This window comes from Carassius auratus, unplaced genomic scaffold, assembly GCF_003368295.1.
Source record: "Carassius auratus strain Wakin unplaced genomic scaffold, ASM336829v1 scaf_tig00216846, whole genome shotgun sequence".
In the NCBI taxonomy this organism is placed as follows: Eukaryota; Metazoa; Chordata; class Actinopteri; order Cypriniformes; family Cyprinidae; genus Carassius; species Carassius auratus.
Window position 1 is genome coordinate 84651 of NW_020528764.1, and position 16804 is coordinate 101454.

General features: G+C 36.4%; 1 protein-coding gene across 1 annotated transcript in view; it reads left to right on the forward strand.

The window, feature by feature from the left end:
- Positions 1-16804, forward strand: part of LOC113099043 (cadherin-18-like) — a gene marked incomplete at its 3' end in the record, with an annotated part of 82473 nt that overhangs the window by 33305 nt on the left and 32364 nt on the right. The window contains exons 3-5 of the mRNA XM_026264093.1: positions 3015-3101; positions 3174-3309; positions 13091-13210. Of these exons, the coding sequence (XP_026119878.1) occupies positions 3015-3101; positions 3174-3309; positions 13091-13210 (343 nt within the window). The remainder of the gene's footprint in view (positions 1-3014; positions 3102-3173; positions 3310-13090; positions 13211-16804) is intronic.

Genomic DNA, 16804 nt, shown 5'->3' on the forward strand with positions numbered 1-16804 from the left:
AAATCAGTTGCAGCCACAGTGAATCTGCACCAATTATTCTACATTATCTTCTCAAAAAAAAAAAAAAATAAAGATGTAAAAAGATGGTTTTAGATTACAATTTAGCTTCAGCAAGAGTGCTGCTGTACTAAATGGAGAAACCTGCATTTCAGGCAAAAAATGTAATACAAATGGCTAGTTTGTATATATGGAAGCATTCCTCAGAGATCTTGGTCCATGTTGATATGATAGCATCACACAGTTGCTGAAGATTTGTCGGCTGCACATCCATGATGCGAATCTCCCATTCCACCACATCCCAAAGTTGCTCTATTTGACTGAGATCTGACTGAGATCTGTTCAAGAAACCAATCTGAGATGATTTGAGCCTTGTGACATGGTGCATTATCCTGCTGGAAGAAGCCATCAGAAGATGGGTACACTGTAGTCATAAAGGGATGGATATGGTAAGAAACAATACTCAGGTAGGCTGTGGCTTCTAAACAATGCTCAATTGGCACTAAGGGGCCAATTGTGTGCCAAGAAAATATCCCCCACACCATTACACCACCAGCAGCAGCCTGACTCATTGAGACATGACAGGATGAATCCATGCTTTCGTGTACTTTACACCAAATTCTGACCATACCATCTGAATGTCACAGCAGAAATCAAGGCTCATCAGACCAGATTATGTTTTAACAATCTTCTATTGTCTAATTTTGGTGAGCCTGTGCGAATTGTAGCCTCCTTTTCCTGTTCTTAGCTGAAAGGAACAGCACCTGGTGTGGTCTTCTGCTGTTGTAGCCAACCTGCTTCAGGGTTTGATGTGTTGGTTGCAACAAGTGGCTATTTGAGTTACTGTTGCCTTTCTATCATCTCTAACCAGTCTGCCCGTTCTCCTTTGACGTCAACAAGGCATTTTTATCCACACAACTGACACTCACTGGATATTTTCTCTTTTTAAGACCATAGTCTGTAAACCCTAAAGATGTTTATGCATGAAATTCCCAGTAGATCAGCAGTTTTTGAAATACTCAGACCAGCCTGTCTGGAACCAATAACTATTCCACCTTTAAAGCCACTTAAAACCCCTTTCTTCCCCATTCTGATGCTCGGTTTAATCTTCAGCAAGTCGTCTTCACCACATCTAGATGCCTAAATGCATTTAGTTGCTGCTGAATGATTAGCAATTCATAGATGTTGGTGATATTTATGATATTAGTATTTATTTATTTATGAAACTATTAGTTATTCATAAATATTAGTGACAAAATACATTTTAAACATTTCATTAATTAAATAGTTAATTCATTCATTCATGAAATTATTATTATTTCATACATATTAGTTATGATATCAGCATTTATTTGTTTGATTGTTTTTGTGTGTGTATATATATATATATATATATATATATATATATATATATATATATATATATATATATATATATATATATATATATATATTATATATATATATATATATATATATATATATATATATATATACTGTATTTCCATGTGTACTACCATTCAAAACTTTGGTGTCATAAAAAGATTATTGTTTTTTAATTATTAATAAATCTTAAATATAAGTTAAATTTATAGCTATGATATTATTATTTATTATAATAGTAGTTATAATACAGCTATGAAGAATTAAAATAATCTACATGTCACAGTAAAGATGTTTATAATGTTAAAAAGGTTCAATAAATTGAGTTAAAGTGGATCACGAATCAACACTTATTGGATAGTGACAATAAAACACCCATTCGGCTACTAGTTATCATAATCCAGTCATTTCTGCACTGATGATATATGCACAATTATGTTTATTAAGCAAGTACAGATGCTAAATGTCTCAAGTTGTAAGCGTTTGTTTGCTTCAGTTTGCTCTAGTCATTAAACTGGGTTTGAGCGGATCACAATCTGACACTTATTGGATAGTGACAATAAAACACTCAGGAGAACCAGGGCTTTCAGCGGTTTGAGTGTTCTGTCAATGTTTTGCCTTATCACAAAACCAATGAGCCTTGAGACACCATGCATTGAGCAGACTGCTTGTTGTGTGCAGAGCTCAGACAGCAGGTATCCCATGGGTTCACACTACACCTTCCTGAAACATTAACTGCTCTTGTCATTTCTTGCCATGTTTTGGGAATATCAGTATTGTTATTTAGGGCTTTCGTAATTATTATCTGGCGCATCTAGAGGCTGTGCAATGCAGTCAGACATCCCCCACAACATGTACCAGTTCATTGTCATGTCTGATCACTCGTTCAGTTCCCAAAGAGAGGTAACTGTAAGAGCAAAGACTCAAAGAAGTCGTGAAAGTGTAGAAGGCAGTTAGGTGGGTGAATCTTATGATGACAGCTTTAAACAATGTACTCAGGTCAAATTTCTCCCTCAAATCAACAAAAGAATACATCATTTTATTTATGCATGAAGAAAATTATGCCTAGTTTGTAGGATAATATTAAGACTTTTGGAATCTTGACTTTGTTTTCATGACAACTAAGCACATTTCTGCCCAATTAATGAATGAATGAATGTTAATTGTAATGACAAAAAAGTTAAATAATAAATTGTTAAATGTATGAAGCATGCCTATATCAGGAGAATTTTTGACCTTACATTTATGATTATTATTATTATCTAATTGTAATAATGTGTTTTGCCTGGGGTTAAACTGGCCCAACATTATGTGTGTGTGTGTTTAGTAGAAATTCCTGATCCTGTTCCAGTTTAATGTGCAGAAACAAATATAGGTAAGAAATTAGTAGGTTGACTTCCTGAAGAGTATGTTTGCTTAGCATCCTAGCAAACAGCCCAGTATCACTGCACAGGCAAAAAGACACTCACATTTTCCTCTAAAAATGTAAAGAATTTACTTACTTTTGCAAATCAGGCAGATATAAGGTTTGTTGGAACATTGTGTGCTTAATGAGACCTGGTTATTGAATATATTGTAATATATTGATTCATATCGGCAGTCACACACCAACTTTTCTTTGTCTCTCATTTCAGCTACATTCTAATTCAGACAAAGGCGACGGTTCGGTCAGGTACATCCTTAGTGGTGAAGGAGCAGGAAGTATCTTCATCATCAACGAGGTAACGGGAGACATCCACGCCACCAAAAGTCTGGACCGGGAAAAGAAATCACATTATGTTCTTCACGCGCAGGCCATCAACATCAACACCAATAAACCCCTGGAGCCAGAGTCAGAGTTCATTATAAAAGTTCAGGATATTAATGACAATGCCCCCAAATTCCCTGACGGACCCTTCGTCACAACTGTGCCTGAGATGGCAGAAGTTGGTGAGATTTCATTCTTTTCTTATGATCTTTTTTTGTCCTGCACACAAATGTAACCTATCTGACCAAGGACCACACAAACCAGACTTTAATCTCTGGGGTATATTTGTAGCACACCAAAAATACATTGTATAGGTCAAAATTATAGAATTTTATTTCATGGCAAAAGTCTTTACGATATTAAGTAAAGATCATGTTCCGTGAAAATATTTTTGTAAATTTCCTACTATAAAAAGGAATATGCATTGCTAAGAACTTCAGTTGGACAACTTTAAAGGCGATTTTCTCAATATTTAGATTTTTTTGCACCCTCAGATTCCAGATTTTCGAATAGTTTTATCTCTGCCAAATATTGTCTTATCCTAACAAACCATACATCAATGGAAAGCTTATTTATTCCACTTTCTGATTATGTATAAATCTCAATTTCATAAAATTGACCCTTATGACTGGTTTCGTGGTCTTGGGTCACACATTACTCTTAACTTATATTCATGCAGTTCCTTTCATTGTAAAGTTAAAATGTCTAAAAATATATAAAACAGGATAAAAGTCCTATGAGAACTTTTAATAGAAAGCATCTTAAATTGCTTCTTTTTTTTTCTTTTTCTTTTTTTGTCAATGTTTTGGCAGATACATTTTTCTTTTTTCTTTGGTATGACCAAGTTAAAGTATACGTGCGTGCGTGCCTGTGTGTGTGTTGTCCTGGTATTCTCTACATTGTGGGGAAATGTGTCTCCACATGCATGATAATATTATTAGCAATTTTTTGTAAAAATCAAAGATAATAACAGCACATTTCAGCCAGTCAACCTTCATAAAGATATGACATCTCAAACATACAGTAGTAGTAGACTACAATAAAGTTTTTTTTGTTTTGTGCTTGATGGACTTGTTTTGCTGTTGCACCCGCGTATCGCACAATAAACTAAAAATGCAGTGCTCAAGTTTAAAGTTCAGCTTCTGTCTCATAACCTGTGTAATTTTCCATTTCACTGCCACAGACGCATCCTTTATGATCAGCCGCTTAGGACTAACAACGTTAGCGTGTGTTCAAAGTTACGGTCCTTCATTGAGCAGTTAATAGCCTCAGCAACTTAGAACAGGCATTTCCCTAAACAGCCACAGGCCAGATTTTCCGCCATAGTAAAGAGCTTATTAATTACGAAAACGTTTATTGATTTTTGCTAATTAATATTTTATTTCAGTTGTTAGTTTTGTTTCGTTTTTAATTTATTGTGATTATTATTATTTTATTTTTTTTGAAAATATCCTTGGTGAATTCCTCATTGACTAGCTGATATACCACATACCACCCTGCAAATAATTCTAACTCTAAATAAGTCTAACTCTGAGCCTTGTTCGTTCTTTAACTTGTGTTTGTTGCCCTGTCTAAATTATGGAAATTTGACATTAGCCTACTTCACCTTAGACTTTTAACTCCACTGCAACATCCACTATCTATGGCTAGAACAGCAACTGTAAACACCATGACTTGCGTTGAACCACCGATGCCCTCAAATCAGACAGGAGAACCATGACTGAGAACATAACACACGTCGGGAAGCGTGTTTGTGAAGGCGGGGCCAGGGGGTGATAATACTTGATGCGTAAAGACTCCTTCAGATCAGAAGCACCATGCTGGCTGCAATTTTTTTTTTTTTTTTGATTTTTTAATTTTTTTTTAACTGGTAATTGAGTATGAAAAATGAATAAATAAAATTTAAATCTTATTAATGCTTTTTGGTGTGGTTTTGCAGTTATGCTCTTGTGTAGAGTTAGTGATTTATGTAATGTATGTCAACATGAAAACAAAAATATTGACTTTAATTTTGCATGTTCATGGAGCCATGGACTAAGATGACTGATGTTAATGGACTAAGACTAAAATTATGCCAAATTATGGAAGCAAAATTGTTTGTGAGAATTATTTCGCGTGTAACTCGTCCAGCACCATTTGTACTACAGATCTAAACAAAAGTTGCTGCAAAATACCACAAGTTATCTTTCCTCAGAACACCTCAGCAACCACATAGTGCCAGTGTAGTTCTGAACAAATGCTGCTCTGTGTGTCCAAACCCATGAGATTGTTTCGCTCTTTTCTTTTAGCAGAAGTGAATTGTTTACTGCTCAACTTAAATGTCTCAGGTTCAGGTGATACGGTCCATTTCCGTCTGTGTGCAAAAGTGAAAATTTAAATGGATTTTTAAAGCATATCTGTCCAGAAAATATTCTAACCTGATGCTTACTGATGCAAACTCATAAGATGTCACTCTCTAAGATCCATCACTTCTAATTCAGATCTCCCAGATTCACTCCAGCTGGCTTTTTTTTCTATCCAGCCTATGGCTTTGATGCTGTTGTTTTGTGTTTTGCAGCTAGAGTTCCCTCAGGAGCCCGACAGCTCTTAGAGAGCACTATGTGCTCCTGCTTTCACCAGAACGCTCCACTTCCACTAGGAGAAACAGTGAAAATATATACAGAGAGAAATAGAGTGAGAGATTCCCTTACAACACAGTTTTACCAGGTAGACATCTACACGGGTCCAAAATTTTGAACCCGAACCCAAAGAGACCCATAAATGGACCCAGAACCAACGCGGACCATCACTTATTTGAAAGCTGGACCTGAACAAGGCTGGCAAGACACAGACCTGATTGGACCCAATCGGCTCATATTCCACAGCAAATTGCTATTAACAAATTGATAAACAATTTGCGAAATTTAAACTTTGTCTTATCTAATGAAAGAAGCCTTCTCCCTTGTTCCTGACAATGATGTACACAATCCTCCTTGCCAAGAAAGTTCCATCCATGTTCCATCCATATTCCTCTCTTGCCAACTGAAATGCTCAATCAATTCATTATTCCAGCTTCAAAATTCTACTTGCTGTCACGGTGACAGATGACAAATGCGAATTTGCAGTTTTGCATTTTTTGATTGCTCGTCCAATGCCATTGCTTCTGACGTTAGCTTTACTTATTGCTATCATCTCTGTGCTCTCCAAGCCGAGCCTGAGCAAATATGTTAGATATTACAACAAGATGGTTCATTCATTATATTATTATAAAAATTGGAGAAACTGCAAAGCACTGTATGGCATAATAAGTCCCGCCTTCTAAATAAAAATGCCACTTGTCAAAGGTAAAGTCATTTCATCGTTTATTTCAAATTAACGACTCACACTTTTCTCATCATTCTCATATATATATATATATATATATATATATATATATATATATATATATATATATATATATATATATATATATATATATATATATATAAATATAAATTTGTCAAATGCTTATATAGATTTTAGCACAGTAAATAGCATGCTACTTTTGTACATTTGTTTCTCCATGTATTTTATCCTCCTACAAAAGTAGTTGTATGGCACAACGCGTTGTGTTCAGATCAGAAGAGGTAATGAACCACTGCTTTAGAGGAACGTTTCTCCTGTAAACTCACTTCCAGCCCACACATAGCATGTCACTGTTGATTTCCAGAAAATGGCTATTATATTATTGATATAATAGAAGTGAAATATTTTGTGTCACATGTTATGTTCTCACTCTCAGCCACGCAAGATACAGTTTTTGAATCTCTCTGGGAGCCTTGAAAGATATATTCCTGGCTGTACAAATGAAATATTTCTTTTTATTTTGGCAGTGTGAAACACTTTTCAGTGGAGATTATGGCCTGTGGATTTAGAAAGGTTTGTTTATTGTTTATTTACGTCCCAATTGGCTGTTGCCATAGCAACTGAAGTCCATACAATGCTTTGTGGTATCGTAAGATTTGAGTACCAGCTGCAATCAGTGTTAAAGGAGTCTATTACACGCTGCTGGACTGTCCACTTCATATCACAGTTTTCTCTCGAGCTGATGTTCTGCCTTCATAGGATGTCAGTGGAATCTGATAGATTTGTTCCTCTTGTAAATACACCATTTGAAAAACAGATGAATGCGGTCTACTTGATTTGAATTAAGACCGTGACTGTAAATTCAAAGTACGGCTCCATATGACTCCCATTTGCGAGCCTGACATTGTCTCATTATTTAGAATTTTAATACAGATTACATGTGTGATTGTTCTTGTTTTAAGCAGAAATGTAACATAATAAATATACTGTACGTTTCCATGTTTTTGTTTTATAAAGTTTGGGAAAACATTCTGATTTAATTTAAACCGTTCAGTGGTAGTAATTTCAAAAATTGTAGTTTTAATATTTTTAACATGAACAAAAATTATGTCAAAAGCACAGCAACACAGTAAAATATTATTACAATTTAAATTGTTGAATTTTTTTTGTATCAATTGTATTATCCCAATTGAAAATATTATGATGCCACACTTTTATAGTAATTTTTATTTTAGCTATTATTTTTATTTTAATGTATTATATACAAATATGTGTATGACCAAAAATACTATAAAAAACAGTAATATTACAAAATACCATTACATTTTTAAATAATTGTTTAAAATCAGAACCCAAAACCACGTTTGAAATTCTAACCACTTTTAATAATATATAACATTTGCACTGGGATTAGCACTCAGTATGTTTCACAGGGATATAAACTATCAGTGAAACCTTTTTCATTATCATTTTATTGGAAATGTAAGACTTACCAAAGCCAGAGTTGGTCCAGCAGCACAGCATCACCTCGGCTGGCAGTTTGAGCTCGAAGAACACATGCTCAGTCGATTAGTATTGATGAGACACGTGGAGAAGAGATGCTTGGTAACAAGGATTGACAGAAAGAGAGGCAAATGAATAATTAGTCTTGTTTCCTCTTATTCTGGAGTTGAGCATTTGGAGGCGTTTATCTGTAATCATCTGTGAGCTGACTGAGTCCGTCTGGATGCTCACACTTCTGCCCCCATGCAGCACTAGTCCAGTGATGTCAATATTCAATGTGTGTTGGAGAGCTGTGTTGATGGTTTGTCTCTGCCAGTCTGAATTGATTGACTGGATAAAAGCCAGACCTTCAGTTCTAAGAGACTAGTACCAAGCGCTGTGAAAGAACCACCACTGCAAACATATACCACCTTCCACATCTATCTATCTACCTCTCTATATATATATATATATCTATTTTAGATACATTTAATCATTTAGCAGATGTGTTTGTCCAAAGCGACTTACAAATGAGAACAATAGAAGCAATCAGACCAACGAGAAGACAACAACAGCATATAATTACCATGGCAAGTCTCAGTTAGTTAATTTATTCTAGAATAGAATAGAATAGAATAGAATAGAATAGAATAGAATAGAATAGAATAGAATAGAATAGGTAAGTACTAGTATTATTTGGTCAAGTGCTAGTGAAAAAAGATGTGTCTTTAGATGTTTTTTGAAAATGACTAAAGACTCAACTGTTCGAACTGAGATTTGGAGGTCATTCCATCAGCTGGGCACAGTCCAGGAAAAGGTCCTTGATAGTGATTTTGAACCTGTTTGGGATGGCACCACAAGGCACCATTCACTTGCAGAACGCAAGCTTCTGGAGGGCGCATAAGTTTAAACTAGTGAGTTAAGGTATATTGGTGCAGCTCCAGTGGTCGTTTTGTAGGCAAGCATCAGTACCTTGAATTTGATGCAAGCGGATACTGGTAGCCAATGTAACCTGATGAGGACAGGAGTAACATGAGCTTTTTTGGCTCATTAAAGACAACTCTAGCTGCTGCATTCTGGATCCATTGCAGAGGCTTGATAGAACATGCAGGAAGGCCTGCCACAAGAGCATTATAATAGTCCAGTCTGGAGAGAACAAGAGCTTGGACAAGAAGATGTGTGGCTTGCTCTGACAGGAAGGGTATATTTCTTCATAATGTTGTATGAAGAAAGTCTGCATGACCAGGTCATTTTAGCAATAAGGTCTGTGAAGCATAACTGATGATCGATCACAACTCCTTGGTTTCTGGCTGTCCTGGAAGGAGTTATGGTTGACAAACATATCTGTATAGAGTAGTTGTGATTAAATTATTGGTTAGCTGGACCCACAAGCAGTCGTGTCTTAGTAAGGTTGAGCTGAAAGTGATGGTCCTTCATCAAGCTAGAAATGTCTCTCAGACAGGCTGCAATGAGAGCAGCTACAGTCTGATCATCTGATTGGAATGAGAAGTAGAGTTGAGTGTCATCAGCATAGCAGTGATAATGACAGCTTCTGAATGACAGATCTTCATGACGTCAGGTAGATGGAGAAGAGAAGTGGTCCAAGCACTGAGCCTTGAGGAACCCCAGTAGCAAAAAGCTCTAACTTATAAACTTCACCCTTCTAAGTCACCTTGAAGGACCTACCTGAGAGGTTAGATTTGAACCACAGGTGTGCGGTTCCAGAGATGCCCATCTTTCTGAGGGTGGACAGGATAATCTGGTGGTTAACTTTGTCAAAAGCAGCAGACAGATCCAGCAAGATAAGTACTGAGGATTTGGAAGCTGCTCTTGCCAGTCGCAGGAATACAGTTGCAGAGAGCAGGGCAGTCTCAGTTGATAGGCCACTTTTGAAGCCATATTGGTTGCTGTCCACGAGGTTGTTCTGTACAAGAAACATAGAGAGTTGGTTGAACACAACTCACTCAAGTGAATTTGCAATGAATGGAAGAAGTGTTACCGTTCTGTAGTTTTCTGCTGGATTTAGAGATGGTTTCTTATTAAGCAGTGGGCTTACCTGAGCCTCCTTAAATGCTGTGGGAAATGTACCAGAGGAAAGAGAGCTATTAATAATGGGAGTAAGTGAAGATATATCTGAAGAAGAAATGGCCTGAAGGAGGTGAGTGAGGATAGGATCAAGTGGACAAGTAGGATGATTGGAAAGAATACGTTTGTAAATGTCCATTTCCGAGAGTGAAGAGAAGGAGGAGAGAGTGTGTGTATTAATCATTATGAATGCAGTCTGTGGTGTGGGGAATTGGTCGCTGATGGTTCTTGTCTTATTTGTGAAGAAAACTGCAAAGTCATCAGCTGTAAGAGTTGATGAAGTAGGAGGGGGAGGAGAACAGAGAAGAGAAAGTTTTGAAAAGTGTGTGAGAGTCAGAACAGTTGTTAATTCTGTTGTGATAGCATGTTGTTTTAGCAGTGAAGACATTTACATAGAAGGAATTGAGGAGTGACTGATACACACTGAGGTCGGTAGAGTTTCTTGATTTGTGCCATTTCCTCTCTGCAGCCCTAACTTCAGAGCAGTGTTCACGGAGAATATCGGTCAGCCAGGGGGCTGGTGGGTTTGTGCATGCTGGGCTGACATTGGGCAAAAGTTGTGGTTAGAGTGGAGCAAAGAGTGTCAGTAGCACTGTTTGTGTCCAGTGCTGAAAATTGAGAGGTTGAAGGAAGTGAGGATGAAACCACACAGGATAGACGAGAGGGAGAGAGTGAAGGTAGGTTGTGTCGAAAGGTGACCTGCGGAGGAATGTGTTCTGTATCAGGAGTAATTGTGAAGTTAGAAATGTTGAGGAAGTGGTCTGAGGTGTGCAGTGCATTAGCTAAAGTGTTGTCCGTGGAGCAACAGTGTGTGTAGATGAGGTCCAGTTGGTTACATAAGGAGCTGTAATAGACGCTTGCTTGAGATAAAATGAGGCGAGCAGAGTGTTGAAGTCATCAGCCTGGGGATTTTCTAGGTGGATGTTGAAGTCAACGAGCAGTAACAGAGGAGTACCATCCTCAGGAAAGCTTAATAGTAACACATCCAACTCCTTCAAGAAGTTTCCCAGTTGACCTTGGGGATGATAAAGGACTACAAAGTGGATAACAGGGTGGGTAATAGTAATTGCATGTGATTCAAACGAACTGTTACCTGTAAGAGATGTAAGAGATTTCCATTCATTTATTTATCTATCTGTCTGTCTATCTGTCTGTCTGTCATTCTATTTATCGTATCTATCATTGTAGTGTGATATCTATAACTGTGGTGTGTAGGCATAGTAAAAATGGTTAAAAAGGTCCAGGTAAATTATCTCAAAATAACTTGAAACTGCATGAAATATTAATACTTCTTTTAAGAAATTATATATTGAATATCAATGTATTTTAATGAATAATTTCACCAATGCAGTAAAGCAAAATACACTTATATATTATTTGAAAATATAAATAAGAGGTCTATGAAAGTCAGCATATTATCTTAGGATTTGTAAATGTGTCTTTTGAGTCACGTAGAAACAAGTAGAAAAATCTGCACCAAAGCCAGCCTGGAAATTCATGCTGGTGTAAGCTTGTCTTTTTCAGCAGGAGTACCTAATAAAGTGGCTGCTGAGTGTGTACAGCCATGTTAAACAGCAGACGATCAGTATTGACTTCAAAATATTACCCAGCTCCCCTCTTATCATTCACTGCTTGCGTTGCAATTTTACTGTACTTTTATTTATTTATTTATTTATATGGGCACGATTTTGATTAGGAGTTAGTAAAACTCAATATCTTTATTAGTCGTGCAGAAACATTACTGCCTCCACACAAACAGTTCATCTGCTGGTCCTAGGAGACACTCGTCTGAAAATTCTAGACAAGCTGTTTCAGCAACTTTCCAGCTGCTGCTAGAGTCTGATATGTTTTCAATGAAGCTGAGAGCTGTACAGGGTACAGAGAGGGGTGAGATAACTCATTTAACCCACTGAAGCTTCAGGATTAGAACCAAAATTACTCTTATCTGTAGTTGTTACAGTAATTGCGGCTATCTGGTCTTTATGCTGTTGAACTATGCAGAAAGCAGTGAACTTTGTCTCTCTAGTGTGTATTATGCTGAGTGATGACCATAATTGAAAATCTTTTGAAAGTCTTTGTGGGAGAACACGGCTTTTCGACTTTGCTCTGACTGGGTCTCACCACAAGAGAACACTGCAGAAAATAATTTTATCAATCAGTTTTTTGTCTTTATTTTTGTCTTTGATCTTGTTCATACAGTATATGCTGTAATAATATTGTATTTTTTTTTTCCACAGCACATTGGCAAATATATATATATATATATATATATATATATATATATATATATATATATATATATATATATATATATATATATATAGTTCATTGTATTACACATAGATAAATGCTTGTTAGGCTAACTGGGACTTGTCATTTGCACTTACAGTACATGTTGCTCATTTGTTAGTTTTGATTGCTTCTATTGTCGTCATTTCCAAGTTGCTTTGGATAAAAGCATCTGCTAAATTTAAATTTAAATGTAAATGTAAATTAAAATGAAATTTTTAGTGTCATTTATTCACCAGTAAATTTTCTGCAGTGAAAAGTTGCCTTCAGAATGAGAGTCCAAACATCTGATAAAAACATGAGTCATCCACACGACTTCAGACCATTAATGAATGTCTTGTGTTTATAATAAACACACCCATCAAGATGTTTTAACCTTAATCCATTGCTTCTGGTTAAGATATGTGTCTTCTATCCATAATATTGCTTTCTCCAGGAAATAAGTTGTTACCATCTGAATCAGGAGAGAAATATATACAGACCAATCACTGTTTACAAGCATGAACAAACATGCAACTTTTTCTAAACACAACAATAATGTATGTACTGGAATCATGTGGATTATTGCGTGATTTCGGACTCCCATCTCCCATTCACTGCAAAGGATCCATTCATGAAAAACTTATTTAATTTGTTTGTTCTGATGAAGAAACTCATCTAAATCTTGGATAAACTGAGTACATTTTCAATCCAATTTAAAAATGTGTAAGATATTCCTTTAGGTACATTCAAATCACCCTTCAAACTCACAGAATCAATGTTTTATTATTTCTCTTTCTGCAGGTACATCAGTTTTTCAAGTGACAGCGACCGACGCAGATGACCCTACATATGGAAACAGTGCACGGGTGGTGTACAGCGTTCTGCACGGACAGCCATACTTCTCCGTTGACCCCAAAACTGGTAAATGTATTACTTCTTTTCATTGTGTGTGTGAAAGTGAATCAATAGTGCTTTTATTGCTTGCAGGTTTAAAACTGCTGCCGCATTTCATTTAGTTGTACAATTAAAAACAACACTCCCTAGCTTTTCATATGAGTTTTTCACATTAGACTGTGAAGTTAGTTTCTCAGAATACAGCTGTGAGCAATAAAATTCACCACTGGCACCCTTCACTGTTTAGAAATAAAGCTTGACATGTGTGCTGCATTGTTTGGATCCCGGCTCTATAATGGAGAGCATCCCTGGAGAATGAGGTGGAGAGAACATTGTGTAAAGGCTTTCAGGGATAAAGACAGGCGGTTGGAGAGAGAACAAGATTCAGAGTGCTTTGAGATGGATTTGGTGTTCATTAGAGGTGGACATTGTTTGAGGGTTTTTACGAGGAACTATTAAATGTTAATGGAGACACATTTTGTTTTGTGTCAAGAAGCAAAAGTTAAGATAGTGAGAAGAACAACAAAGGAACGACAAAGGAAGGATGGAAGAAGTCATATAGGAAGGACAGATAAATAAGGAATGGAAGATAAAAGAAAACAGGAAAGACAAAGAAAGGATAGAAGGCAAGATATAAAGAAGGAAGAAAAAGAAAGTCATAAGTCAGTACAGAATAAAATCAAGGGAAAAAATAAGGATGGAAATATATTGAGGAAGGAGTGAGAAAGACAGAATTTAAGAAATAAAAGATAAGAAAAAATGGAAGGGGGAATGAGAAAGGAAGAAAAAGAAGGAAAGAAAAAGGAACATGGGAAGGAATGAAAATGAAAAAGATAAGGAAAATGTAAAGACAGGAAGGACAAGTAAGTAAGGACAGGAAGAAGAAAAGGAAGGGAGATGGGTAAGATATACTGTACTGTAGGAAAGGAACATAGAAGGAAGCAAAAAAGAATGGGAAATGGATTGGGAAGGAAAAAAGTGAAGAGGAAGGAAGAAAAAGCCAGCAGGAAGCAAAGGAGACAAATGAACAAAGGAGTGATTAAACAGAAAAGGGGCAATGAAAGACAAGTCAAAGTGATAGAAGGTAAGAGAATATAAAGGAAGAAACAGACAAATTAATAAACGAAGGAGAGCAATAAAAAAGCAAATGATAGTAAGGCAGTATTAGAAAAAGAAAAAAGAAAAAATGGTCGGATGGAAGGAATGATAAAAGGAAAAGGAAAAAGTCAAAAGGAAGTAAAGAAAGACAAAATAAAGAAATGTAGGACAGAAAGATTGAAAACCAACCTATTCTCAATAAACATAATTGCATCCTGCTTTGTGTGTAAAAGGAATAGTCTCCCACTTGGATATGCCAGGATAAAGGAGTCACCGAATGTGACATGCACTTTTACAAGCTGTTTGAACAGAAATGTGTGTTGGCAGTGTGTGTACACAACCACCCTATGATAAGATTTTTATTTTATTTTTTTATCTCGTTAAATAATTATCTCTCTCTCAAATCAAGCTGATCTCACGATCTCAAGGCCCCTCCTATGACTGTTTGATTGACAGTAGCATTTCAGCACACACTGGCATCTTACCTTGGTGACCAAAGTGAGCTGTCATCAGTTCGCCATTGTTTCACCGCCGGAGCAGATGTTGATGAGACTGACTCTTAAAACCTCTTAACTGTCACCCGTCCCCTCGGTGGTATGCCTATGTGTACTTAACTCTATTACAATTAAATCCTAATCTAATCATGACAAACTATATCTTTGGAAAGGTCTAAGACTTTTACATAGATATTTTACCAATCTTTTTTGTTAAACATTATGTAGGAAAAGTAATAGATAAATGTATGGCAAGAGTGCACCTCAAAAACCATACATCATAACAGAAGTTTTGACCTTTGTCAAAAAAAAAAGTCTTTCACACTTCAAAAGAAATTATATATCACTTGGAAATTTAAAATCTCAAAATTCATCCTTTGAAACCCATTCTAAATTCAAACATTGCATTATCATGAAAATTGTACATCAAAATCATATTACAAAATGTTTACAGTCATTAATTATAAACATTTAGGTTTGAATCATGCACTTCTATGTTCAATCAAAGTCTATGTTAAAAAATGTGAGTGACAGTTAACAGGTTAAGCGATCAAGGTGTGCTGTTGTTGGATGTAATAATGACCATAGCAGTCGTAATGTACCCACTTAATCTGAGCCACTGAAGACGCAGTGGAATACCTTTGTGTCTGAAGGGAATGCGACCCCGATCTACCTAAATTCATCTATGTTTGCATGAATCATTTGTGATCTAGATTCACGTCTAGAAAAGTTAATGTAAGGTTTTTTAATGAATCTTTGCAATTCACCTTTACTTACAATGTGCTAGTTAGCAAGTTTTATTATGAATGCAGCTAAAGTTTATCGTCTCTCAGAGAGCGGCTCGGAAGAGAGGGGTGGGGTGAGCAGAGCTAACTTGCATTTAAAGCAGAATGCAATAAAACAGCGTGCTGTAGACAGAGCTGTTTTTGACAGGGTAAAAACGGTGTTGTTTTACACTACCATTGTGAACTTCTAATCAAAATATGTTACAGAATTTTCATTAAGACCCTAAAGAATCATATCAACCTGTGGAAAATGGGCATCCGATGACCCCTTAAAGTCGGTCAAATGGTTTGCAAACACATTGGCCTTGAAGCAATAAACATTTACACACAACCTCTGACATTATGCAAGTAACAATTAACATGCAGTTTCACATGACATCCTGTTATATTTATTTTATTTGTCAAAGAGGTACTATCTGCCGCTGTCCGTGGTCCTGAAATGTTGCACTCCTTTATTGTAATTTCTGTTACTGTCCATGGTTCTGAAACTCTCAATGTTTCACTACTTTGCCAGTCTCTCACACACACAAGCATCTGCAATGAATAGTCATGACACAATGACTATTTTGAAAAATACTGCTAGAAAAGCATAAAATAATTTGTTGTTGATGATAACCACTAGACATCTCACAGCCTTCACACAGGCTCCTGAAAATCCCTTCCATCAGTACTGGCAAACTAGTGTTTTGATAATGCAGACCGTCTCAGTTTGTAAATGTTTGGTCTTAACTAAAGACTAATGCAGCATTTTGCAGGGGAACTGTGAAGAATAAAAAATAAAAAAAAATTAAAATGTAAAATTGTTAAATGAAACAGCTCAAACTAATCCATAGATGTAATACACCACATCAGTATCTCTTCCCTTTGTGCTTTGAACTTTTCTATGTTGAGCGCTGTGTGCTGTGTAGAGTTGGGGTACTCGAACTTGGACTCGGACTCGAGTCCGGACTCGAGTCCAATTTTGAATGAACTCGGACTTGTCACGCACTCGGAAGAATTTGTACTCGGACTTGACACGGACTTGAACATTTTGGACTCGGAAAATATTCAGAGTACAGTCGAGTCCACGTCATGTGTAACAATAAAACCAGCATAAAATTGAAATTATAAATTAATGAATGTCTCCCCTTCTGTCATTTTAATGCACCACACCGGCAGGCAGAAGTCTCATGCTTGCAGACGAAACACACGCACCACTCACTGGATATCAATGTGGATTAGTGATGGGAAGCTCGATTCTTTTC